The 23391-nt window shown below is 51.2% G+C and overlaps 3 protein-coding genes across 8 annotated transcripts; 2 read left to right on the forward strand and 1 right to left on the reverse strand.

Annotated features, from left to right (window-relative positions):
• Positions 1 to 245: 245 nt before the first annotated feature.
• Positions 246 to 3823, reverse strand: DNALI1 (dynein axonemal light intermediate chain 1). Its single transcript, XM_059830934.1, has 6 exons — positions 3743 to 3823; positions 3535 to 3665; positions 3279 to 3448; positions 2266 to 2444; positions 1816 to 1980; positions 246 to 281 (listed from the first exon to the last, which is right to left on the reverse strand). Exons 1-6 carry the CDS (start codon positions 3821 to 3823, stop codon positions 246 to 248), a joined length of 762 nt encoding a protein of 253 aa, XP_059686917.1.
• A 212-nt stretch (positions 3824 to 4035) lies between these two features.
• Positions 4036 to 6482, forward strand: SNIP1 (Smad nuclear interacting protein 1). Its single transcript, XM_059830858.1, has 4 exons — positions 4036 to 4214; positions 4297 to 4393; positions 4918 to 5507; positions 6185 to 6482. Exons 1-4 carry the CDS (start codon positions 4036 to 4038, stop codon positions 6447 to 6449), a joined length of 1131 nt encoding a protein of 376 aa, XP_059686841.1. The 3' UTR covers positions 6450 to 6482.
• A 2715-nt stretch (positions 6483 to 9197) lies between these two features.
• Positions 9198 to 16369, forward strand: MEAF6 (MYST/Esa1 associated factor 6). Of its 6 annotated transcripts, XM_059830724.1 has the most exons (8): positions 9198 to 9293; positions 9435 to 9550; positions 9633 to 9720; positions 10164 to 10209; positions 10884 to 11076; positions 14274 to 14303; positions 15097 to 15130; positions 15597 to 15636. In XM_059830724.1, the coding sequence occupies exons 1-8, from the start codon at positions 9198 to 9200 to the stop codon at positions 15603 to 15605; spliced, it is 612 nt and encodes a 203-aa protein (XP_059686707.1). In that variant the 3' UTR covers positions 15606 to 15636. The 6 variants fall into 6 exon arrangements, with proteins under 6 accessions (XP_059686707.1, XP_059686708.1, XP_059686705.1 ...); XM_059830725.1 differs by lacking the exon at positions 14274 to 14303; XM_059830722.1 differs by lacking the exon at positions 15597 to 15636 and having other exon boundaries at positions 15097 to 15475.
• Positions 16370 to 23391: the final 7022 nt, after the last annotated feature.

Consider the following 23391-nt stretch of genomic DNA (forward strand, 5'->3'; position numbering starts at 1 on the left):
CAGGTTCACTGTTCAAGGAGCTGAATGCTGAGACAGCATTGAAAGAGGGTGCAGTAATTAATGAAGCTCTTGAATTTCAACTCTTCAAGAGAAAAAGAAAGAAAGAAAGAATACAATTACACTGCCTTCAGTTACCGGTAAGTGAAAAGTCAAGATTGTTTTATGAAGACAAATCTTTGTCACTAATTGCAAACTTCTTGCTCTGACAGCTCTTCTGAGCGCTGCCTGGAGGACAACAAAACCATCTACTTATTTGGTGCAATGATGCTTTCAAGTTGGGCCTGAAAAACAAATGAGACAGTAAGTCAAATTAGATTCAACTTAAAAAATAAACCCGCATTGCTGAAAAGTGATAAATTGTCTGTTAGATATTCAAAGTGAGGAGCTGAGGGATGCTGCAATACTTCAAGAGAAGCAGGCCAGGTTTTTTTTTTTCCCTAGCTATTCCATTCCTTACTACATGTTTTATAAATTAGTTTTTCATTCTTGGCATACACACTTGTTGCATTCTGAGAAGAAAAGAGCTGGCCTTGGTTCTATACAAGGACTCATTTTATAATGTAAAGCATTGAAGAGGAAATTAAATAAAAGCTGTTGAAACAGTGGTCTGAATTCTCTGATTACAGGCTGGACTATATTAGCTAAATTAAAGATTTGGCTCTCTAGCATTTGGAACACAGACTCTGACTCTGGGACAAAAGTAGCTGGGAACAGCAAGACTTTCAGTTCCTGAGACAACTTGATGCCCAATTAGTAGCTTGATTGGAGAGCTACCCATGCTTAGGGAGCATGTAGTGCGTGAAGCTTCCAGGACTCTTAGATTGTCTTCTTCCTAGAGCTGCCATCAGAATAAATTGCAACAGTGGTATATACACAGCTGTTAGAATACTTGTACTTCAAGGAAGAAACACGGATTCAGTGGCAACAGATATTTGATCCAACAGTTATTCCATTCTGTGCCCTAAAACATTTCAAGATGGCCTGAAGATGTTAATGGTTTAGAAAGGAGAAACTGTAGGAACAGTGAAGGTAAGGAAAGCAGCTCGGTGTAAAGGAAATGTTTTTAGCTCTAGCGAGAAACATTTAAGGTTGTTTACGATAACACTTTTTCTTTACTCAAAAGATGTGGGATTTTTTTCCTTTTAAGCAAAGTAATGAGCAGAAGCTCTATTTTCAGCAAAGCAGCATGCATAAAATTACTCCTGTAGTTATGCAGTCCCTACTGCATAAGTACACAGTTGTTCTTATTAGGTAATGTTTTATGTTAAATGGTGTGTCTTGTTATCAGGGACTCAACTTTAATGGCCAACAGTAAAGAAACAAAACAATGTAATTTGCCTTCACTAGATTTTCTATTTTGTAGTTGAGAGGGGGTGCTGACTATTACAACCTTACAATCAAGTTATGCAGAAATAGATTCCTGGGGTATCAGTGAAGTTTGAAGCCTCTGCATTTGGGGTTCAGCTGCATGCATCTGCTCTTCTCCAGCTGACTATAACAATTTATCATTTTCTGAACAAATTCTGATCTCTCCCTGGCAAATCTGTGTATGACTAGAATTCAGTTAATCTGACGTACTGTTTGCATCATCAGGTTTACTAGTAATGACCAATTACTGACTGAGCAAGGATGTAGGGAATACAAAAGCACTATTTTCCCATTTCATTGAGAACTTAAAGAAAGTGGAACACTAATACAAATGCATCATAAATGTAACTCTTCTAAAACTATAAGGAGAAAGTTACTTTTATATCTTTCCGATTACAAAATGAGAAGTTTTACCATCACTATTTGGAATCACGTTTTTTTACTAACCTTCAGCTGTTGATTCGTTCGTTTCAGGAACTGAACCTCTTCAGTATGTTTCTTCTCTTCTATCTGTCGCCTTTCATTTTCACGCTTTTCTGTAGCTTCACATTTAGCTTTCTGTTCACTCACTTGTCTTTCCAACTCCCGCTTTTCCTCTTCGAGCTCTGCAATCTTGGAAAAGAGTACAGATCTCAATTTTTGTTTGTTAATAATCAATTTTCAGTTAAGATGGGACAAAGTTGTATGTTGTACAGCCTTTAAAGTGTTCCAGATATAGTAGCAGATAATTTATGAAATGCAATTAAGCCCTGGGAAAACAAGACAAGTATTTTGATGATCTTTACTGCCATCCAGTGGAAATAGAAATAACTGATTTCATAGAAAATTTTATATGTAATATCCTTATGCTGTATCACGTGCGGAAAACTACATTATGGGGTTAACAGCCCAACTTACTCTTTTTTCCATGTCAGATTTGCCTTGCTCAGCTTGTAGTGCCTTCCGCATGCCAAACGCAACACTGCTCTCATACAACGTCTGATAAGCAGCAATTGTCATTTGGATTTCATCCCTGACTCGAAGGAGCAACAGTCCTCGCTCTGCACAGTTAATTGTAGTTTCGCGGATCAATTCATCTTTAAAGAAAGGGTACAATGGTCTAGTTAGAGTAGCTTCTGTACATGTATCTGGGAGCGCTGGATACACACAGGGGCCAGAGCTTGTTGTCTTTTACCTGTTCTCTGCACCACAAAAGCAACATGGATTTACTAGAGACAGTTGTATTTTTGTCATTGTTGTTGTTGTTACATTATAGCTATAGCATTGAATGCTAGCAAATAAAAGCAGAATGGTGGTACAGAACCTACGTAATAACAGTGATACTGATCCACTAAAGCTATAACAGCAAACACCTAAAAGCTTGTAATGATTTTTGCAGTTAATTGGGAAAGCTCCAGAAGAGGAGTCAAGAGCATCCAGAAGAATGGCATCCAATGGCAATCATCTCTGGCATTTGGAAAACCAGTACCATGTCATCAGAGTGTGTAAGAGTGCTTAACAGTTATCCAGTGTTTTAAGTTAATTTAAAATAACTGTTGGGGTTAAGTAGAATTAAGATAATTTTAAGCTGCTTTGCATCTCTACTATTATGTATGTGTAAGCGTACCTTTATGCCGTGTCTTTTGCGTGTCAGTTTTGTGAACAACAGGACACTGTAAACTGCCCTGTATAAAAGGCGGGTGTTAACGGTCACGCCCGTCTGATCTGCAGAGCACTGCAGGCTGCCGGAGAAGGCAAGTGCCGTGTGGCAGCTGGAAGAGCAACCCCTGCCCCGCACAGCCTCCCTTGCCAGCACCCGCCAGCCCTGCCCTGTGGGGACCGAGGCTGTCTTAAACCTTCTGGAAGGAGGAGTGCTGAGGGGGACAGGACGAGGAGCAGTGCTTTTTGCGTTTGCTGGTCTGGGCACTGACCGAAGCACTGCGAGTAGAGCTCCCTGCGCACGGGGCAGATACCGGTCTCCCGCGCCTGCCTCTGCTGCAGCCGCAGGTCCAGCTGCTCCTGGAGGTGGACGACGTCCAGGCGGGTGCTGGGTGCGCTGGACACCTCCTGCACCCACCGCTGGTTCTCCTCCTCCCACTCCCTGCCACGAAAAGCACCGGGTGTTACCGGGCGCCCCGCGGGCCCGGCCGGGCGCTGCCAGGCGCGGGCGGGCCCGGCCCCTCTCACCGCGGCGGCAGGATGGCGTTGAGGAGCTCCTGCGGCTGCTTCACGGCCGCGGCGGCGGCCGCCGTGCGGGGCGGCGCCGGGACGGGCCCAGTCGGGGCGGGCGGCGACAGGGTCCCCTTCAGCGGCCGGGCCTGCGGAGAGAGCAGAGCGCGGTAGGTGCGGGCGGCGCGCAGCCCGCGGACGCCCCGGCCCGCCCGGCCCCGCTCACCCCGGGCGAGCGCTTCTCCGTGCGGCGGCTGACAAGCACCGGCGGGTTGTACCGCAGCAGCGAGTCCGGCGGCGGGATCATGGCGGCCGCGGCCGTTGTCGCCATGGCGACGGCGCCGGTGGCTGTGCGGAGGACGCATGCGCGGGCCGAGAACGCCCCTGCGCAGGTGTAGAAGCGCCCGAGAGCGGTGCCGGCTGCCTCCGCGGCGGCGCGCCCCCGGCGGAAGTGCTTCCGGGTGGCGGCGCGCGGGCCGGAAGCGGCGCGCACTTCCCTTTGTGGCGGCCGGCGGCGCCATGGAGGCGGCGGCCGAGCGGCGGCGGGAGCGGCGGCGGCGGGAGGTGGCGGTGAAAGCCGAGAAGCGGAGCCCCCGGCGCTCCGCCTCCCGCTCGGCGCGCGGTAGCCAGTCGCCGCCGGCCGAGGAGCGGCGGGGCCCGGCCGGGCCGCGCCAGGGCAGCCGCGGCAGGAGCAGCAGGTAGGGCCGCCCGGCGGCTGCGGGCCCCGCGCTGTGCCCAGCCACGGTTCCGTAGCTCACCCGTTCTCTCACTGTTTTCAAGATCGCCCAAGAGGAAGAGCAAGTCCGGGCGGAGGAGCCGGTCCCCGCGCGGCAGGAGGAGCCGCAGCCCGCACCACGCCGCTGTGAAGGTGAAGCAGGTAAATCGCGTTGTCGGTAGCAGCGAGGCCCGGTCCTGCCCGCGGAGGTGTTAGCGGGGCCTTGCGCGCTTCCTGCCTCCGCAGCGACAGCTGTTCCTGTGAGACTCGGCCGTGCGAGGTACGAAGAACGATTTCTCCCGGCAGTTATTTTGTTCTAGTCCCTGTAGCATGCCGTGTTAGGAAGAGGAGGGTCTTGGTAGCTTAATAGCTCGTGCTGCCCACCTCAGGCTTTGCCCTGAGCGACTGGATGTGAACCCAGCCTTTGCCACTTATGCAGGTTGTCCCTGCAAGCTTTTTCATGTGCCCAGAGCAGATCACGCACGGTGCTGTTTCTTGATCTTGCTTTATCCAAATAGTTTGCCAAAGAAATAAGTTTCTCTCACTTTGCGTTAGATCCGCACGCAACATGTCCAAGTACGCGTTTTCCATGTGTAGGATTGTGATTTTCTTAAAAGCTGAGGTAGGTTCGCTGCTCTTTCATTCTAATTCTGAATACATCACCATTAAGCGATTCTTCATTACAGGAGCGAGATGATCATTGTCGTAGAGGAAATGAGGAGCGAAAGCAGAGATACCCATCAGAACAAGAACACAGGAGAGAGAGAAGTGGTGACAGAGATAGACACCGAGACCACTCAGACAGAAGGAAGAATCCAAATGAAAGGCCTGGAGTTCGAGGCCACGAGCGAGAGAGGGATGTTCAGAACATCCGTGAGCAGCAAGCAGAGAGGGAGTTTTATAATGAGAGAAGACGAGAGCATCGACAAAATAATGAAGGCAGTGGTGTTGACCAGAATCCAGAACTTGGGCAATCTGATAACAAACCTAAAGAAAAAGCTTCGGTAAACAAAGAGAAGCCAAGCTTTGAACTGTCTGGTGCGCTTCTAGAGGATACCAACACTTTCCGAGGTGTTGTGATTAAGTACAGCGAGCCTCCCGAAGCTCGAATTCCAAAGAAGCGATGGCGCCTCTATCCTTTCAAAAACGATGAGTTTCTCCCAGTCATGTACATTCACAGACAGAGTGCTTATCTTCTGGGCAGGCACCGCAGAATCGCAGATATTCCAATTGACCATCCCTCTTGCTCAAAGCAGCACGCTGTGTTTCAGTACCGGTAAGTATTACTCTGCCTGCTGGTGAAACAGCATTATTCAGGAATTTCTGAAGAGGAAAAAAAAAAAAAACAACAAACAAAAACCTCCTGGATATGCACAGTTGAGAGGTACGAGTTTCCTGTAAGTACATTAGAGAGAGGTGGAATTTATGTTTGACTGCTGCATATCATCCTAGCAGTCGTCAAAAATATCTGTAATTCCTCTCATTTAACCACAAGCAGCCTTTTACTAAGACAAATAACACAGCAGGGTTAAAGACAGAACTGCGTGTACATCTGAATTGGAATAAACCAGCAGGTGTAATTGGCAGTAAAAGTATTTCAAGGAGAGTTTTTTTCATTTGGTCTTTCACAACAAAGACTGCTGATCTCCTCTGAAGCGGCAGGGGTTGCGTGCTGCTGGAGACACAGATGCTCTCTTATGGAACAGCCATCTGTTCTGTTGTAGGAATTACTGTATTATATCATCAGAAGTTTCAGAAGGTGATGCAGTCTGTTAGAATCTGCTCAGTATCACACAGTTTTGTCATTGCTCTCATCAGATTTGTTCAGATCTCTGCAAGTACAGGTAACTATTACCTGCAGTGGGGTTCGTGTGTTGGAAAACCCATCTGCTTTTGGAGTACGTTTTCTGCCTCTCGCTGTTGTGATTGAAATGGTGTTTTTTGTTTTGCTAGGCTTGTGGAGTACACTCGTGCCGACGGTACCGTTGGCCGCAGAGTCAGGCCCTACATAATCGACTTGGGCTCTGGGAACGGCACTTTTCTAAATAACCAGCGGATTGAACCTCAGCGGTATTACGAACTAAAGGAAAAGGATGTACTGAAGTTTGGGTTCAGTAGCAGGGAATATGTTCTTCTCCATGAATCTTCAGATAAATCTGAGGCCAACACAAAGGACGATGATGATGAGGAGGAGAAGGAGGAAGAGTCTGACAGTTAACAGATGAGGAGGAAATCGGGGTGGGGGGAGGGCAGGGGAGAGAAATTCTTTGCAGGTGAACATGCATTGGGATGTAAACATCGGAGCATCAAAGCACTGATGCATCTTACTGCCTTAAAGCCCTTTTTCTGTTGCTGATCTGTTCTTGTTTATTTTGGGGGACTTCACTGATTATTCATCTTTGATAGTTCTGCATATCAGGAAATACAGCTGCTTTTTTTTTTTTTCTCACTTTTTCCACCTCCCAACAAGCAAAAGAGCACCTGGATGTGAAAGCTCTGATGCTGGCAATGTTCAACAAATGTTGAAAGACTGTCCTCTTCTAGGAAACGGTGTAAAACATAGCTGGCATATTTAAAATTTTTTTTTTAACTGTTTTGTCATAGCCCTTTGAAAATGCTACTTAACTGAAATATTAGTTAGAAAGTAACCCGATGCATTTTGTAACATGTCTTGTTTGGTAGAGTTTGCCAAATTCCTTTGCCTGTTAGGAGTTCTAGACATGAGAATTTACCAGACTCGCTACTAAAAAGGTGGAAATGTTGCAAAGCCCCTCTTGTATTTGTATGTTTTGGGTAGTTAGTTTGCCATTTGATAACTTTCAGGGAGGGGCATCTCACTGGAATACGCTACCTGAAAATTACAAGGTAATTTGAAATAGAAGTTAAATGCTTCTTGGGATTTTAGGGGACAAAACTGTGATTTGGGGGCTGAGGTCTAGGTCAGTGTCTGCCCAGTACGTGTTCCAACAGATGATGCTGAAACTGTTATTGGGTGTTGAGTGTCCAGGTCTAAAGCTGGGGCCTTTATTTCTGGTACCACCCCTACCCCATGAATAACTCCTCCTTGGTTTTGTTTGTATTACGCATAAATACCTTTTATGTGGTGACACGTTTTAATCAGAGTTTGCACTATTTAAGTTTTCTTTTTATAAAAAGTTATACAAATCACTTGTTTAAAACAGTTTTCTCCCCTGTAAAAGAAAACAATGCTTTAGGAAGAGAAGAAACAATTCCACTCACTGAAAGTACTTGCATCTTGCATATTTTTGGATGTCTTCTCCCCATTGCTTTATGGTATAAGAAATGTATATTTTCCACACTGTTTACTAATTTGCTTGGATGTTTGTTCTGTGGTCACAAGCTATTCATACCTGCTGTGTATATACTTTGTGTATACAAATGTTGCATATTGTATACACAGGCTAGAACATTTACGGTGTAAATATGGGGCATTGATGTAGGTTTTCAAACAGCGGGTAGAATGAGTTTTGACTAGCAGGATCTTCTTTATATATACTCGAGGGGTTTTTAAATAAAGAATTTGTAAATTTAGCCCGAATTAGTTTTAAGTGGTTATATTTTTCTAGTGTCCTTTTTTTTTTTTTTCTTTATGTTCCTTGAAATAGATGAATGTTCAGTACTCATTTCAGTATTACGGACACCAAATAAGGTTAAAAATAAAAATGCATGACTGGTATACTTGAGAGGCTGAGAGCGTGGAGGGATGGGTGCGGAGGGTTTGTCCCGCACCGCTCTGCTCAGACCTTTCTTACCTTACCTTTCTGACAAGCCGGGTGGCTTCTTCTGTGTCCAGGCTGTTGGCCCCTGGCGCAGACAGGGTCGTGCTCAGCAACGTGCAATCACTCTGTGGTTTAAGCCGGAGACGATCAGTACCACGAAAGGGCAAACTAGCCCCTCAAGTCTCACTTAAACAGAGCCTTCAGACTAACACAATGTAATGGAAGCTTGAACCCAGCTAAAAAAGGCTGGATTGAGGCAGATAAATGTACACGAAGTTGACATGACCTATTTTTGAACGGGCTTTTTTTCCACAAAGGCGGGGCACAAGCCGGGATACTTACGGCTGCGATGGAAAAGGGAGACAAAACGCTGTCTCGCCCCGGTGAGACCCCGTCAGCTTTGCTGCGGTTTTGCGGCCGTCCCTGCCGCGCTGCCGGCTGTGAGCCCCTCCCGGGCCGCGCTCCGGCCCGGTCCCGCTGCTCCCGGGGCTGGCGGCACGGGAGCGGGAGTGAAACCCCGCGGCGCAGCGCGGCGGCCGCGGGCGGTGGGTGGTGGGTGAGGTCCCCCGCTCGGGGCGGCCGCGGGCGGTGGGCGGTGGGTGAGGTCCCCCGCTCGGGGCGGCCGCGGGCGGTGGGCGGTGGGCGGTGGGCGGTGGGTGGTGGGTGAGGTCCCCCGCTCGGGGCGGCGGTGGGCGGTGGGTGAGGTCCCCCGCTCGGGGCGGCCGCGGGCGGTGGGCGGTGGGCGGTGGGCGGTGGGTGGTGGGTGAGGTCCCCCGCTCGCAGCCGCCGTGCGCAGCCGCGCTGCCCGCGGGGCCGTTACCCGTCCGGCAGCGGGGAAGGGGCCGCGGGCGGCGGGACCGGGGGGCCCCGCTGGCGCAGGGCCGAGGCCGGGGTGGCGGAAACCGACGCCGCGCTCGTCCGGCAGCCGTGCCGCGCCGGAGCCGGAGCCGGGGCCTGCAGATTCGTTGCCTTACTTTCGGCGTAAACTTTCCCGTCTCGGTGCTGCGGGCACCGGGGCTCCCGTCCCGCTGGCACGGCGCGCTCGCCGCGGGCTGACCGAGCGATGCTGCGGCACGGCGGGGGGGACGCCCGCGCGGGGCCGGGCGGGCGGGGCGGAGCGGAGCGGCGGGGCCGGGCCGGGCTCGGCGCTGCCCCCGGCGGCCCCTCCCGGCAGCGCAGCCGCCGCCGCGCCCCGCCCCGCCCGGCCCGCGCAGGCCGCCGCCGCCATGGCCGCGCTGCACGCCAAGGCCGGCGGCCCCCCGCAGATCCCCGACACCCGCCGGGAGCTGGCCGAGCTGGTGAAGCGCAAGCAGGAGCTGGCGGTGAGCGGGGGCCGGGCCGGGGCCGGTGGGCGGCGGGGCCTAGGCCGCGGGCGGCGGCGGCGGGGCCGGGCGGGCGGCGGGGCCTGGGCCGCGGGGCGGGCGGGGCCGGGCCCGCTCCATGCGCTGCGCTGTGCCCGGCAGGAGACGCTGGCCAACCTGGAGCGGCAGATCTACGCCTTCGAGGGCAGCTACCTGGAGGACACGCAGATGTACGGGAACATCATCCGCGGCTGGGACCGCTACCTCACCAACCAGAAGTGAGTCCCGGCGGCCCTGCCTGCCCCCGCCCGCCCTGCGCGGCCCGCCGGGCCCCCGCGACGCTGTGTCTCTCTGTTGCAGGAACTCCAACAGCAAAAACGACCGGAGGAACCGCAAGTTCAAGGAGGCTGAGCGGCTCTTCAGCAAGTCCTCGGTCACCTCGGCAGCGGTGAGGGCCGGGCCGGGCCCCGGCAGGGCCGAGCAGACGTCCCCGTCCCCGTCCCTCGGTGCTCCGCGGTGCAGCTGGTCCCGTGCCCGGGCTGCTGCAGGACCCCTTGTCCGTTTAAGCTCCCGCACCTGCCCCGCTCCCCCCACCCGAGCATCTTCATCCCGCGTTGCGGCCTCTTTCAGAAACCCTTTTCCGAGCGCTCAGAGAGGTGAAAGGGAACCGCAGTCAAGAACCACCCGTGCCACACGCTCGTCACTGCCGACCGTGTCTGTATCTTTTTGCTCCTAACCCCCTTCTGCTGTGCCGTGCTGGTGCTAGGTCATACGCTCTTTCAAGCAAAGGCCTGATGTGTTTTTCTCTGTGAAGCGCTCTCTGTGGTTTTGAATATTTGAAAAGTGGCAAGTGAATTACTGCTTTCACTAACATGCCTTTCGGTTTTCTAGGCGGTCAGTGCATTAGCTGGAGTTCAGGACCAGCTCATTGAGAAGCGTAAGTCACTTTTTCATTCCTCTCAGAATTTGTGAAGAATTACACTTCTCCCCACCATTCAGCTCTGTCTCCCGTTGTCTGGATCGGTGCTGTGCTCGCTGCTCCCCCGCAGCACTCCCCGTCCAGGGACCTGCGGCTGCTCCTCTTGGGCCGGCTGCCGAGCGCTCCCAGCACAACCTCTAGCTACAGAAGTCAGCAAAGTGGTACTGTGAGAAACAGCAGTAAAGTTGAGCTTCCTTTCTCGAGTAAACTTTTATGCTCAGCAAGGGTTTATTGTGCATAAAACTTACTTAAATGGATTTGGTGCTCTTCAGAGAAAGAAGTTAGAAGAGCTGAAGCAACGCGTTTCTGTCTGTGTGTCTGTCAGTCAGTTGCAGGTGACGTGGGGAGGAGCCACTTACCTTCAGGATCTTTAAGAATGTTTTTGTAATCAATACCAAATCGCATGCAATTCTGGTGTGCTTCAGTTGCTGAGGAGGTAGCTTGCTGTCCTTCAGAAATATTTTTCAGGTTCTCTTACTTACCTCCTGGTGCCGTAAGGCTCAGCGTAGCTCTGCTGCCCCGTGTACTGTTGCTGGACGTTGTTTCTTCCGTGCAGGGCTTTGCCAGGGCAGCCTGCGATGTGGGCTGTGGGAAGGTAACCATTGCGCTTGTCGGTCTTTGTCATGCTCTAGGGGAGCCTGGCAGTGGCACAGAAAGTGACACTTCTCCAGACTTTCACAATCAGGAGAATGAGCCCAACCAGGAGGATGCTGAAGAGCTGGATGGGTCTGTGCAGGGCGTGAAACCCCAGAAAGCTGCTTCCTCTACTTCTTCTGGGAGCCACCACAGCAGCCACAAAAAACGGAAGAACAAAAATCGACACAGGTTAGTGGTACCAGCAGCCTTCTTGGCACGCCCTCTAAATGGCTAGCTGTTGAATTTACGTTACTATGTGAAAGGAACTAGTAACTTGTTAGAATAATGAGCAGCTCAGGTCATTTTTTTTGATAATTCCTCTGGCTTTTAGTTGTATGCATCCTGTAGCGTTCGTCAGGACCCCATTGCCCCCGTTGTGTCAGGGAGGGGACAGCATGCTGAGGAAGTCAAACGAGCAGGACAGGGTACTAACTCCAGCTCTGGTACAGCTATGCTTTTGACCTGGCCTTTTCAACTCTCCTATCTGTCCAGGAGAATAAAGCTGTCTTCCAGTCGAGGAAGATTGCAGTCCTGGCCTCCTGTGTTTGCTTCTTGGTTTCTGCAGAACCAAGTAAGACAGGAATGTCAGTACTTTCTTTGGAAAAGAAGGGTGAAAAAGCAAATTGGAATGTTTTGGGGGTTGTGGACACTCTTTGCTAAGATTTCTACTCCAAGCCCTTTTGGTTTTCAGTGTCCCAAACCGAGTTTCTTTTGATTATGGCATGGAAGAGTTGCTTTGTCACATTAACCTCAAAGTGTTTGTTACTAAACTGACCTGAAATTCATGTGAAATAAAGCTTTCCTGAACTCTTTATGGTTGAATTTAGAATTTAGGTATGCCCCTAAGGCGTGATGCAGCATGGCAGGCTGATGGCTCAGAAATCTGAAATAAACTCCCTGCCTTACAGTGCTGCTCTCCATGGGCCAACACAACCTGCTGCTTAACCACATGTCGGTGCCCCTCAGCAGAGCTAGCCCAGGGATTTCTACAGAGTACGACAGTGCACTGTGGAGTCACACGCTAAGGGGAAAAAAAAAATACATGGAAATCCATGCTTTCGGGAAGAGGAGACACTGCAGAACTGCACCTCTCTAGAAATGATTGCTGGAACTGGTACCTAAAGATTATTAGAAATAAAGGAGCTTTTAAAAATCAAGTCTTCTTGCTAACTTCGAGCTTGTTGGCTTTGTGTAAGGGTGGGCTTTCCTCTTTAAGGGACCTTCCCATACAATTACAAGAGAGAAATGTTTTAAAGAAAAGTGGTAAAAATTTACAAAGATTGCTGGGGGAAGGTTGGTTTGGGAGATACGGAGGTAGGTATAGTACTTGAAAAATGTTTAACTACTTTTTCTCCTTCGTTAGCGTGTCTCTGATTCTTAGATCAGAATTTTCTTCCTACAGCAGTCTTAATTGGGCAAGCATCGTAAAGTACTGGATGTGCCTTTGGTTCCTTACAGGCTGGGAAGCTCACAAAGCAGTTAAAAACTTTTTTTGCCTTTAAACAATTGGAAAGAAGTTCAGGAATAACACAAGAAACTACGTCTGTAAACAAGTTCAGAGAAACAATCTGTAAAACTGAAGTAGAGCTTAAGAAAACTGCTATTTCGAACAAACTATAAAATATTCTACTAAGCACTTACATGGACAGCAAACCCCAATGCACTGCAGACGCGGTGGGGTGCAATACAAATGCTGTAAATAATGTAAATTCTTTTGCTCCATTACATAACCCAAACTTCAGTGACAGGAGTTAGGAAGAAACTGCCCTACTGACAGGCTGTGTTGCTTTGGGGTTCCTTCTACATTCCTTCCACTGAAGCAGCTGATGCTGGCTACTGTCGGGACAGAATGTTGGACATGAGGAGCCCTGGTCTGATCTGGTATGGCAATTCTTATCACCCCAAGAGATACATCAGACACATCTACATTACAGAAAGGCTTTTGCAGTTAGTAATTGACTATTTTGTAATGCTTAGCATGGCCAGATAGATAATTAAAAGAAGAAGATAATTAAGTTTGTCTGTAATAAAAACACTGCTAAAACTTTGAATGCAGTTACTGACCATCCCCTAAATTTTGGCAGAAAAGACCGAACAATTTTCAAATATATCTAGGTTTAAAAAAAAGCAAACAACAAAACAGTCCCAGTCTACTGAAAGTATAGCTAAGTGCTTTAAAATGCATTGCAGCCCAGAGTGCTCTTTAGGAAGAGACCTGCCTGTCTGTTTCTTGAGTGTCATGGAATGGGGGGGGGAAAAAAAGGGCAAGAAAAAGAAATGTCGGCGTTTCTTTTTGTTCAGAAGCTCTTCCATTTGCCAGCATACGTTTGAGTTCTGCTCACCTGTTCCTGAAGAGCTGGGAGGTGTTGGGAACAGGCACCCTGAAGGTGCGCTGACTCCACTGCATTTTCGATTTCATATGCCACCGAGAGCAGTGTGGAAAGTTGGTTTCAGACTGGGCAGAACTGGTGTGAATAGGCAGTTTAACTTCGAACAGTTAAAAACAGGGAATCAGATGGAAGTTACAGTGTCTTCATTGAAGCCATCCTCTGTTCCCTCTGAGACCACAGGAAGGCCAAGACGATTATTTTCTGTGTGCTCAGCAATTTTCATGGCTAAAAAGTATTTCAGGAGAAAACAATACTGTTTCCTCTTAGAAATTCAGTGCTGAAAAGCTACTGAGTTACAGCTGATTTGATGATAAGTCCTTTCCAACAAACACAGTTGTTAGCTTTGGGGCAGAACTGTTTCTAGAGGCAGTGCTGTGGTATCTGTGTGAATGCTGAGGGGTGGGAATGTCACCAGACTGTAATTAGCCTTGGCCAATTGACTGTGTTCTCTTTTTAGCTCACTAAAGGAAGCGAGTGCAAGGGGATGTGTGTTTGCGTGTGCATCATGAGAATATTCGAATGCAAAGTCGGCCACTTAGTTCTGTGTCGTCTCCACCTCTGCCTGAACAAGCTTTGCTTTGCCGTAATAATCTGGACAAAGCCACTGCTTCCTGACCACCCGCTCGTTTGTTTTTGCAAGCAAATCAGTTTTTCTCTCGGCCTGTGAGCTAGTGTGCACTCTCACGTATTTGATAGCTTCCTTTTTCAGCACCTAAAATTCCCTCCATAAAACCACTCTGCCTCTGTGCTAACACCTCTTTTTCCCAGAAATCCAGTTGGGGAGGGGGACTCTGGATTGCCAAATCTGGAGTGCTTTTTGTGCCCAATTCTGGTTAAGATATCTTAAGAACTTTATGGCATTTGAACACTGGCTTATTATTTTTTATTTTATTTTATTTTTTAGTAATCTCGCTAGGGTGGCTAATCAACTAATTTATTTAATTCATTAGTAAATTAATTTCTATTGCTTTCTTCCTTTCAAATGCTGCCCCTCAGCCCGTCTGGCATGTTTGATTATGACTTTGAGTAAGTTTGACTTGAATTAGTACTTGTGCTGTGTTGTTAGTGTGTAGACACCAATGTGCCTTTTGAGACCTTTCTAACCCATAGTTTATCTGTTTAATTGTAGGTATGTATATTAGGTTAGGCTGGGAAGTTTTTTTTAAAAACAGAAAAGCGTGATGGAGGTAACATTTTATTTAATAACTTCAGCAAAATTAAATTAACTTCACTCTTCTTTACCTTTCTATTTCGTTTTTAAATAGATAAACTTTTTAACTTAAAAACTTAGTTTAAAAACTGATTCTTCTGGCTTTGCTTCTTAAGGAGATTAGTGTAGACTTGGATATTTCCTTCTGGAAAAATGTAATGAACTCAGTACCTCTGACTCACGTAGTCCCTGTCATCTTAAAGTCCTATCTCTATTCCAAGTAAATAACCATTACCACTATGTCTGAATAATTACCAGTGGCATAGTTACACATCTAACAAATTAACATAGAGCATGCATATTTAACCTTATTTCTTTATGCTGCATAACTTCCCTGTGATTTTTATTGTAAACCTTTATTAACTCTTTTTTTGAGTGGACGGAATATGCATTTTGGCAAATAATAAAGAATCCACGCTCCGTCTCTTTGCTGCTCTCTTGTCCAGTAATATTGGGACAGTGATTTGGCTCAGCCGAATTGAGAATGTGGATTGCATTAACCAAATAGTCTTTGTTGTAGCCTGTGCCATATGCAGTAGCTGGTTCTTTGAACTCTAGTCTTGGTTTAATGTATTGAAATGGACGTTTCTCTTATCTTTCCAACCACAGGATTGATCTCAAGTTAAACAAAAAGCCAAGAGCCGTAAGTATCAGTGCTCTGTCATTGTTTTCATTGCTCATCTGTAGACTTGAGTGGCTGACTGACTCCTAGTCTTAGAAAGCCTCCCTCTGCTGTGATTTTTAGATCTTATTTTCATGGTTGAGGAATATCATGGTATGAAATAAGCATTGTCTTGTGGATTTAACAGTAAATGAGCCCAGGTAGGCTTGTTATGAAGCTAGGTCACAGTTAAGTCCTGTGCACTTTTTACGAAAAAAGCTGGTTTGTGTCCTATTATCTTGTCATGATGTGGAACATTAAAAGCATCTGAACTAAGGTTTTGAAGGGTCCTTTCTTTTGAATGTTTAGCTACAAGAAAAAAATCTGTTTTCTGTTTTGCCCGCAACTAATGGTATGTAGAAATGAGAGAAGACTGAGAATCCCAGCTCTGCCAGCAGAATTGAAGGTAGAAGGGTCTTAATGTGCCTGTCCTTTCCTTTCTCTGCAGGACTACTAGACTCATCAGTGCTGATGCTTCTGGGATTTAGGCCTACATGAATCCCCACTGAGAAAAATGCCAGTCGCCTGAATGAGCATGATGGCAGCTCTCTGGCCAAGTGTCTGCAGATGGGAGTGGCTCGCTCTAAAGAACTTAGATGGGGGGAGAAAATCTTGGACCATGTACTTTGCATCATTTTTAAATCACCTGAGTTGCAGGAAGACTAAGGTGTAGTAGCAGTAGTCCCGAATTCCTGACTATTCTGTGCTTCCACCTCAGTTGGGAACTTCCCAAAATTGGCTGATCTTGCTGCTGCCACCCTTGTCATCTGCAAACCCATGGAGAGGTTTTTCTTTTTCCACTGGAACTGGGGTATGATTCAGTATGTCCCATCCATGTTGTAAGACTTAGATTACTTTTGTTGCTGATACTTAGCTTTGTAGTTTTGTTTTTTGGTTTTTGGTTTTTTTTTAAACAAAGTGTGTAGTTAACAAACTGAGTTTTGGTTTCTTTGTTTTGATCCATGTAGAGTGGAAGGTTCTCCGTTTTGTGGAACAGCTCATTTTGATGCTTAGTCGAGCAGAGAAGAAGGTGGTTAACCCTCTTCTCTAACTTTAATTTTAAACACCATCCCCTAAAATTTACACAGTGCTTTTAGATGCAGGGAAGGCTGGAGCTCAAAGCCATCTTGCTCTTTGCTGTCTTTGAGGTTGGGTGGATTCTCTTTTTAATACAAAAGTCTGTCATTTGTACATAAACAATAAAGTTACATGTTTGTCTCTCTTCTCATGGTTTTTTCAGTCCAAAATTTGACTCCTAGTGCTTTTTATTCTCCATCTGCTTTATGAGGACTTTGCTGGAATTCTTCCACTTTTGCATAGTAGCTGTTCCTTGTCTTGTGATCCTTAGGAGGTTTCCTTTGTGCTTTCTTTCCTCTGGTAGACATAACATTGAGTACTTGAAAGGATTGCCAGGCACTAATCTCCAGCTGTGTTCAACTAATCCTGCTTCAAGGTAGGACTTGGATGTAAGTCAGTTCTTGCTGATACTGGCAGAATGCCCGCAGATAAGAGATGAGCAGTCTGGATTGCCACTGGAATAGTACACAGAGGGATGAGTGTTAGGTGCTTTTCACAGTAGCCAGGTCAAGATATCAATGCTGGTGTTGAAATAGGCTTTGCTTTTGTCAAGGCGGTAAATTGCCTTTGTTAATGGTGCTGTAATGCATTTGTGTCTGCTTAAACATTGCCGATGGAGAGACTGCCATGGGAAAAGTTCTAGCGCTTGCCTGACAGCCCTGCCAGTACGTGCACTTGTTACAGCTGAGTGTTCGTTCCATTCTGCTACACCTCTGCTTTCCTGGTGTCTCGGGTCTTTTTCATCTCCTTCCAGCCAACCCAGTCAGTGCAGAGCAGTACCTAAGAGTGAAGACAAATGTATAGGAGCAAAGTTCTCCCTTGGTCTGTTGTCTGGTTCAGGGATCAAGGCAGCTCCATATTTGTTCCCGGTGGGAGCAGGCTTAGAGCAGTAGAGCGAGCGGCTGGCACTCTGCTGTCAGGGGCTGGAGGCTGCTTATCTGCAGGGGGTGTCGGGATGTAACGGCTTAATGGGCGAGCTGTGAAGCTGCCCTACTTTTCTGTGTTTTGAGTTGCAGAGGTTAAATACAGGGGGGTGGAAGATCTAGGAAACAGCATAAACTCCTAAAAGGCCTTGCTTTTCCATAGGTCTAGAAAAAAGAAGTCTTAGCTGATGGGTTTTGATTACTTGGCCTTGGTAAAAAGGCAGTTTTTCTCCCACTACTGCTGCTGTTCCAAACCAAGGATTGCAAGAGTGCCTGAACTTCAGAGGGTAAAAATCTTTGCTGCACCTCTTGAACCTCAAGGAAAGCTGCTGTACCTTTTTTGCCAGAATATTTACCTGCAGAAAAACAGCAAAGGGCTCGTGTAGCTTGGAGTCCTGTGCATACAGGCGTTTTTTTTTGTGGCAAGGTGTCAATCAGCTCCGTTTTCCCTGTGATACACATTAGGGGTGCTGCGGGGACAAGGGGGAAACGCAACCTTTCCTGCCTCTGGCAGTGTTTGTCACTGAAGGAAGGGGACAGCCTGTTCTGATGAGGACAGTATCTGATGGCAGCAGCCCTGGGGAGCCAGCAGATTGATCAGGGCAGAAAGCGAAATGGCAAACGCTTGGTTCACAATTGAAGGAACCCCATTCTGCTGATACGCAGCTATTCCCTTCCAGGTCCTGCTGAGCGGCAGCCGCCCTTTGGCTGTGTGAGACAGGTGAGATTAAGAGGCTGGGGGGCTCCGTGCGGTCTGCCCTGGCAGAGGCAACAGTCGCTTGTCCCAGAACAAGCACCAATGGCCACAGCTCTGCCACACCAGCTTCCCTGAGGTGTTACTGTAAGGAGGGGGGCGGACAGTGTGGGGCGTCTCTGATCACTTTGGGAACATAAGCACCGTCACCTACAAGAGTGGTGTGAGACGGATACTGGAGTCTGACTCCTCTGGCAGTTTTACCTAAAACTTCTATTTCATTTCTGAAGACCTCTGTTTTGATTCCTGAACAGCCTGAGTGACTAAAGATCCCCGGGATAGCCAGTGCCTGGCTTTGGACATGGGAGTCAGAGCGAGCTGCACAGGCTGTTACCTGAATGTTAATGAAAGCTAAAAGTAGTAGTTAAATCAAAAGTCCTTTGCTTGCAGGAGATGAATCCTGAGCAGAGCAAATGAAGGGTGGCAGAGTAGCAACTGTCCTTGCGGCCGCCAAAGGTAGAACAGCAGAAACGCTAATCCCTGCACAGCCTCGTCACCAAGAGGATTAGGCAGGAGTTTATCGAGCCCAAGCAAGTGGCCAAGCAGCAGTTGAGAGCGAACACCAGGCAGGAGGGGCAGCAGCCGCCCGGCCACGTCGTGGAGGGGTCCGTGTGTGTGGTGAATTGCCAGGTAAGAGGGCAGAGACGGGGAGAGCAGGCATCTCCACTGTGCACGTCCCGTGTGCTGGGATTTGGGCCCGCAAGTGCTCACCCTCCCTTTCGCTAGCCTGGCACTTGGTGAGCTCGGCCGGGCACCGGTGTGTGGTGGTGGTGCATGCCGCAGCTACCACGCGTCCCTCTGGTGCGCAGAGCGTGGCGGGTGAGCGAGGCAGTGGCTCCCGGGGTGCAGACACATTACCTCTCTGTCTCCTGGTTTGCAGGGTCCCCATGGGCCGGCACCGTGGCCCGCTGGTGCCGAGGTGGAGGCAGCTCCTGCGCGTCGGGTGCTGGTGGCTCCTGTCGCTCTCTGGGACCGTGCTCCGGGGACTGCGATGGCTCTGGAGGCTGGCATGGGTCGGTACCACAGGGCCCCTTCCCCAAGGGCCTTCACACACTCGTGTCAGCCCTAAATGTGGCCTGTGCCCAGAACCAGGGGCTGGGGGCACTGCCAGGGCTCTGTCGCCCATCCTGGTGGCACTGGGGGCTGTGGTTCAGTGTGGCCAGGGTAGCTGGGGGGGGGGTGGAGGGGGGGGGGGGGTGTCACCATCCCATCCGGCAGCACAGCTGAAGGATCGGGACCATCGTCCTTGGGGGTTGGCTCTTGGCTTGAGGCACTGTATGGTTCTGCCTACCAAGAGACATGGGGACATTGCTCCGGGCTCTGCGCTCCCTGGGGTGGGTTTAAGCCCGCAGTTCTCACCACGCGGCCACCATCCTCTCTCCCAGTACCTGCTGATCTGTTACAAGAGCTGCTGGGATGGCGCCTTCCAGGTCACTGAAGAGGTAAAACTCCCCTGAGGTGTCCCCATGCCACAGGGGCTGTGGAGATCTCTGACCCCCACCAACCCCCCCCCGCCCCAGACACAGCTGAGCCTGGTGACATGGTCTGTTGGGGGGGTCGGGCAGTGCCAGTGGGGCTGTAGGTCCCCAGGGCATGGCATGGCAGGCTTCCCTGGTCGGGGTTTTTGCTGGGGACCATCCGGGCTCAGCTGCCCATGGACGTGTCAGTCTCTGCTCTCCATGGCGGCTTTCAGCTCGGCGGGGCTCTGCGGTTGAGGCTGGAAAGTGGCAGCGAGGGGAGTGACGAGGAGGACAGGGACTCCATTTCTGCGCTGGAGCCAGGGCAGGCAGGTGGGTCCCTGGCACAGCGGTGTGGGCAGGCGGGGGGGTGTCCACGGTGCAGAGATGGGGCAGGGTGGGTGTGACAGGGCGCTGGCGGGAGCAGAGCTGTGGTGCCAGGGCAGTGGCGGAGCAGCAGCGACAAGGCGACGCCAGCAAGGCCGTGCTGGGGAGGCTGGAGGCACTGGAGGCCGACGTCCGCTTCCTCTGCACCGAACTGGGCGCCGAGAAGCTGCTGTGGAGTAGCCGGTTCCTGGAGCTGCTGCGGGAGCAGCAAGGCCTGCGCCAGCGGGTGAGTCCCCCGTGGGACCCCCCAGCCCCCCAGTCCCCTCTGGTAGCCCGGACCCTCATGCCCCATCCCAGCTGCAGGAACGCCTGCGGCGGTGGGACAGCGGCGACAGCCCCGAGCTGCCAGGGGCAGTGGAGGACCAAAGCACAAGCGGGAGCGAGGGAGAGAACCCGGCAGGTAGCAACTGGGGACTTGCTGGGCTGGGGAGCCAGTGGTCGGGGAGGGGGGACATGCCACCTGCAGCCGGACCTGGGGATGGGACAATGTGCTGGGCTCTGCCAGTGGGCAGCACGGGGAACCCATCAGCTCCCACCTGGGCATTGGGCAGCATGGGCTGCCCTGGGAGGTACTTGGGAGGAGAGGGTGCCAGGGAAGTCTCCCAGTCCTCTGCACCACTCCTGCACTTGGCAGAGCTCTGGCCATCGCTTCCCCTCTCGCCCTTTTGTTCTGTTAAAGGATGCCCATGGATGGAGCCACCCTGGCAGCCAGCCTCATGCCCAGGAAGCCTTTTGGGCCCAGCAACTCTGTGACAGGCAGCAAATGTAAGTGAAGGTGTAAGCAGGGCGTTGGCAAGATGGGAAGAATCCACATGTCCCTCCCTGCCCAGGCACTGCAGGACAGCGGCCAGGACAGCACAGTCCTGGTTGTGTTCCCATGTCCCTGTATGTGCCTCCATCCCTCAGTGCCAGCCGGGGCCTGCCCTGTCCTGCCCAGTCCTGCCCCTTCAGCAGAACTGCAGCCGTTTCCCAGAAGCAGGAACCAGCCCAGAGGCAGCTCAGTGTCAGCTGCTGCCTCCTGCGCTGCCCAGGGCAGGTTACAGCCACCCCATGCCCGGAGCCACCCCTGGGGCTGACTGCGCCCTGGGTGGGTTATCTCTGGTGGAGCCCAGCAAGGAGCATCTTCCTGATCCATTGCAACTTGTTGGAAGCTTCCAGGAGCAAGGTCACTGCCAGCTCCCGGGGGGGGGGGGGGGGGGCCACGGATGGATTGCAAAACCCAAGCACTGCCCATGTACTTCCTCATTGGGCAGATAAGTAAGTCCCCTCCGTCAGCTGCTCCACACACATGTTGCAACTCTCCGCTGGCTCCTTGCAACAGCCCTTGGGGGGAACCAGCTCTCCTGGGGTGGCCGAGGGGCCCTCACCCCCAGAGAGCGGCTTGGCCATGGATGCCATGCCACGGGAGCACCAGCCCCACAGGGAGCAGGCTCCGAGCTGCTCCCTCCAAAGTGCCGTGTTGGGTCAGTTAGCCCCCAGCCCAGCAAAGGGAGCCCCAGCCAAGGGTCTGGAAGAGGCTGGAGGGCCACCCTGTACCCAAGCCCGCATGATGCCTCAGGGGGGCTGCGTGCTGCTCCCACCCTGCCATGGACTACGCTGGGGCTGCTCCTCTGCTGCTGTGAAATACAGACAGCCACTGTCCTGCGCTTGTGTTTGCTTGGTCTTTCCACTGCCCATGCTGGGACGGCTGTGCTGCAAAGACCCCGGTCCTGCAGCTCTTTGGGGAGGGGGTGCCAAGAGGCGCTCTCGCTGAAGCAGAGAGGGGACCGGTCCCCACCCTATGGCAGCCAAGGGCCTGGCCCAGAACAGTGTGTGCCACAGAGGTGATTCAGTCAGGGAAGTGCTCACTGCAAACATGAACTGTGCTGCTGAGGGGAGCGGGTGGCAGGAGCACTTCACCCCAGGAGATAATCCTGCTTTGCGAGAAGGCTATGCAAACCAGCCCCTCCTTGCCAAGAGGTGGGCAAACTCTCTTCATCACTGTTCCCATTGCTGAAAACGTGTCTCGCCAGCCCTGTGCGCACGGCACCTCCCCGCAGGCCCTGGCACCGCGCTGTCTGTAACCGTCAGCTGCCTACACCCTTGGCAGCGGTGACCCCACAAGTGTCTGGCACTTAACTCCCACCACGTGCCAGGTAAAGGGGGAATGAAGCTGCTTGTTGGCCTATTGCAGAAGCTGTAGCTGCCACACCTGTACAACAAGCCCCCAGCCTCTGCATTAGACAAGGAACAAACTGCCAAACAAATTTGTGCCCATAACTGGCTCCCAGTGCCCAAAGCAGTGCAGAGATGCCCTGATGCGCTATGCAGGCAAGCATCTTCCTCTGGGACAGGCCAGAGGAAACTCCTGTTTCTCCTGCCCTCTCTCCAGCTGGTGCTCGCTATGGGCTGGAGTTTTCACTTGGGGTGAGTGCAAAGAGCCCCCCCATGGCACATGGCTGAGGGTGCACCAGTGACCCTGCTCCATGTGGTCCTGCAGCCCTGAGAACTGGCCTCCAGCACTAAGGCTTTTATGGGAATACTTTCATTCTGGTTTTGTTGCCAGCACCAGCCAGACTTGGCTGATGGTGCTTGGGAATTAACTCCGCAATGCTGGGGAACGGCTGCCATGGCCCTGGGCCTGCTGCTGCCCCCCAGGTCCTGGAGAGCACAGAAACCATGCCCCCAGCACTGACTGCAGCCTCGGTGCCCGGCCCAGAGAGCTGACTGGGTGCAGGGACTAGGGACAGATGCCTACGGTGAGCAGGGATCATTGCTCCCAACGTGCCCATGCAGCACCCCACACTGTCAGGGAACTGACGCAATGCAAGTAGCAGCAGCCTGACTCATCCTGCACCAACCTGGCTCCCGCACCGGTGTTTGAGGTGGGACAGCCCCACACTTCTTAGAAATACCAAAATAAATCAGGTCCTGTGAATAAGCCGCTCCTGGGTCCCTGCTACAGCAAAACCCCAGCCCCCAACTGGCCCTCCCCTCTCCTGCGGGAATCGCAGCAGCATCCGTGCAGAGACCTCGGGAGCAGTGGCGGTGTCAGACAACAGCTTTGCAGCGATGCGACAAGGTCCCAGCCCTGCTGCAGCCACAGCTCAGCTCTCCGGAGGCAATCTGCAGGGCTGTGCTGGAAATCCCCTGCCAGCCCCACCCTGACAGCAGCTCCCTGCCTGCCATGGACAGGGTTAGGAGGTGGAGGGTGAACTCAAGCAGCATGAGCTGTACTCGCCAGCTCTTCCTCCCCACTGGAGCAGCCCCACGTGGGTGGGCAGCCCCCACTGCCCGCTCTCACCACGCCACCTCCGAGTGAGGCAATAGCTGCCTCGCAGGCTGCGGAAACCTTTCCCCCGGGCCAACACGCCATGCAAATCCTCCTGACCTATTGCTCAACCAGACGCTGTATCTACTCCAAAACATTTGTGCAATGCAGGCCTTCAGGGGCGCGGGGGAGACACGCCAGGCCATGGGGAAGCTCAGGGCTGCTTCATGGCCCCTGGCTTCGCCAGGAGGGCTGAGATGGCCGCCCTCCCCGACGGCTGCAGCAAGGGGTTTAGCTTTGCTCGGGGCAGTCCGCCCAGGGAGAAACTGAGACAGCAAGAAAGCACTTCTGCTGCTTTCATGCAACTCCTTAAGGGAAAGCTTTCCACAGGCAAA

The sequence above is a fragment of the Gavia stellata genome, chromosome 29, assembly GCF_030936135.1.
Source record: "Gavia stellata isolate bGavSte3 chromosome 29, bGavSte3.hap2, whole genome shotgun sequence".
Classification (NCBI taxonomy): Eukaryota; Metazoa; Chordata; class Aves; order Gaviiformes; family Gaviidae; genus Gavia; species Gavia stellata.

Coding starts and splice junctions, on each gene's coding strand:
- DNALI1 (XM_059830934.1), bottom strand. CDS start 3,823: ATGATCCCGCCGCCGGACTCGCTGCTGCGGTACAACCCGCCGGTGCTT. Junction 2,445..3,278: donor GCTCTACTCGCAGTGCTTCG/GTCAGTGCCCAG, acceptor CTTTCTTTAAAG/ATGAATTGATCCGCGAAACT. Junction 1,981..2,265: donor AATCTGACATGGAAAAAAGA/GTAAGTTGGGCT, acceptor CTCTTTTCCAAG/ATTGCAGAGCTCGAAGAGGA.
- SNIP1 (XM_059830858.1), top strand. CDS start 4,036: ATGGAGGCGGCGGCCGAGCGGCGGCGGGAGCGGCGGCGGCGGGAGGTG. Junction 4,394..4,917: donor CCGCTGTGAAGGTGAAGCAG/GTAAATCGCGTT, acceptor TCTTCATTACAG/GAGCGAGATGATCATTGTCG. Junction 5,508..6,184: donor CACGCTGTGTTTCAGTACCG/GTAAGTATTACT, acceptor TTGTTTTGCTAG/GCTTGTGGAGTACACTCGTG.
- MEAF6 (XM_059830722.1), top strand. CDS start 9,198: ATGGCCGCGCTGCACGCCAAGGCCGGCGGCCCCCCGCAGATCCCCGAC. Junction 9,721..10,163: donor CCTCGGTCACCTCGGCAGCG/GTGAGGGCCGGG, acceptor TCGGTTTTCTAG/GCGGTCAGTGCATTAGCTGG. Junction 10,210..10,883: donor GGACCAGCTCATTGAGAAGC/GTAAGTCACTTT, acceptor GTCATGCTCTAG/GGGAGCCTGGCAGTGGCACA.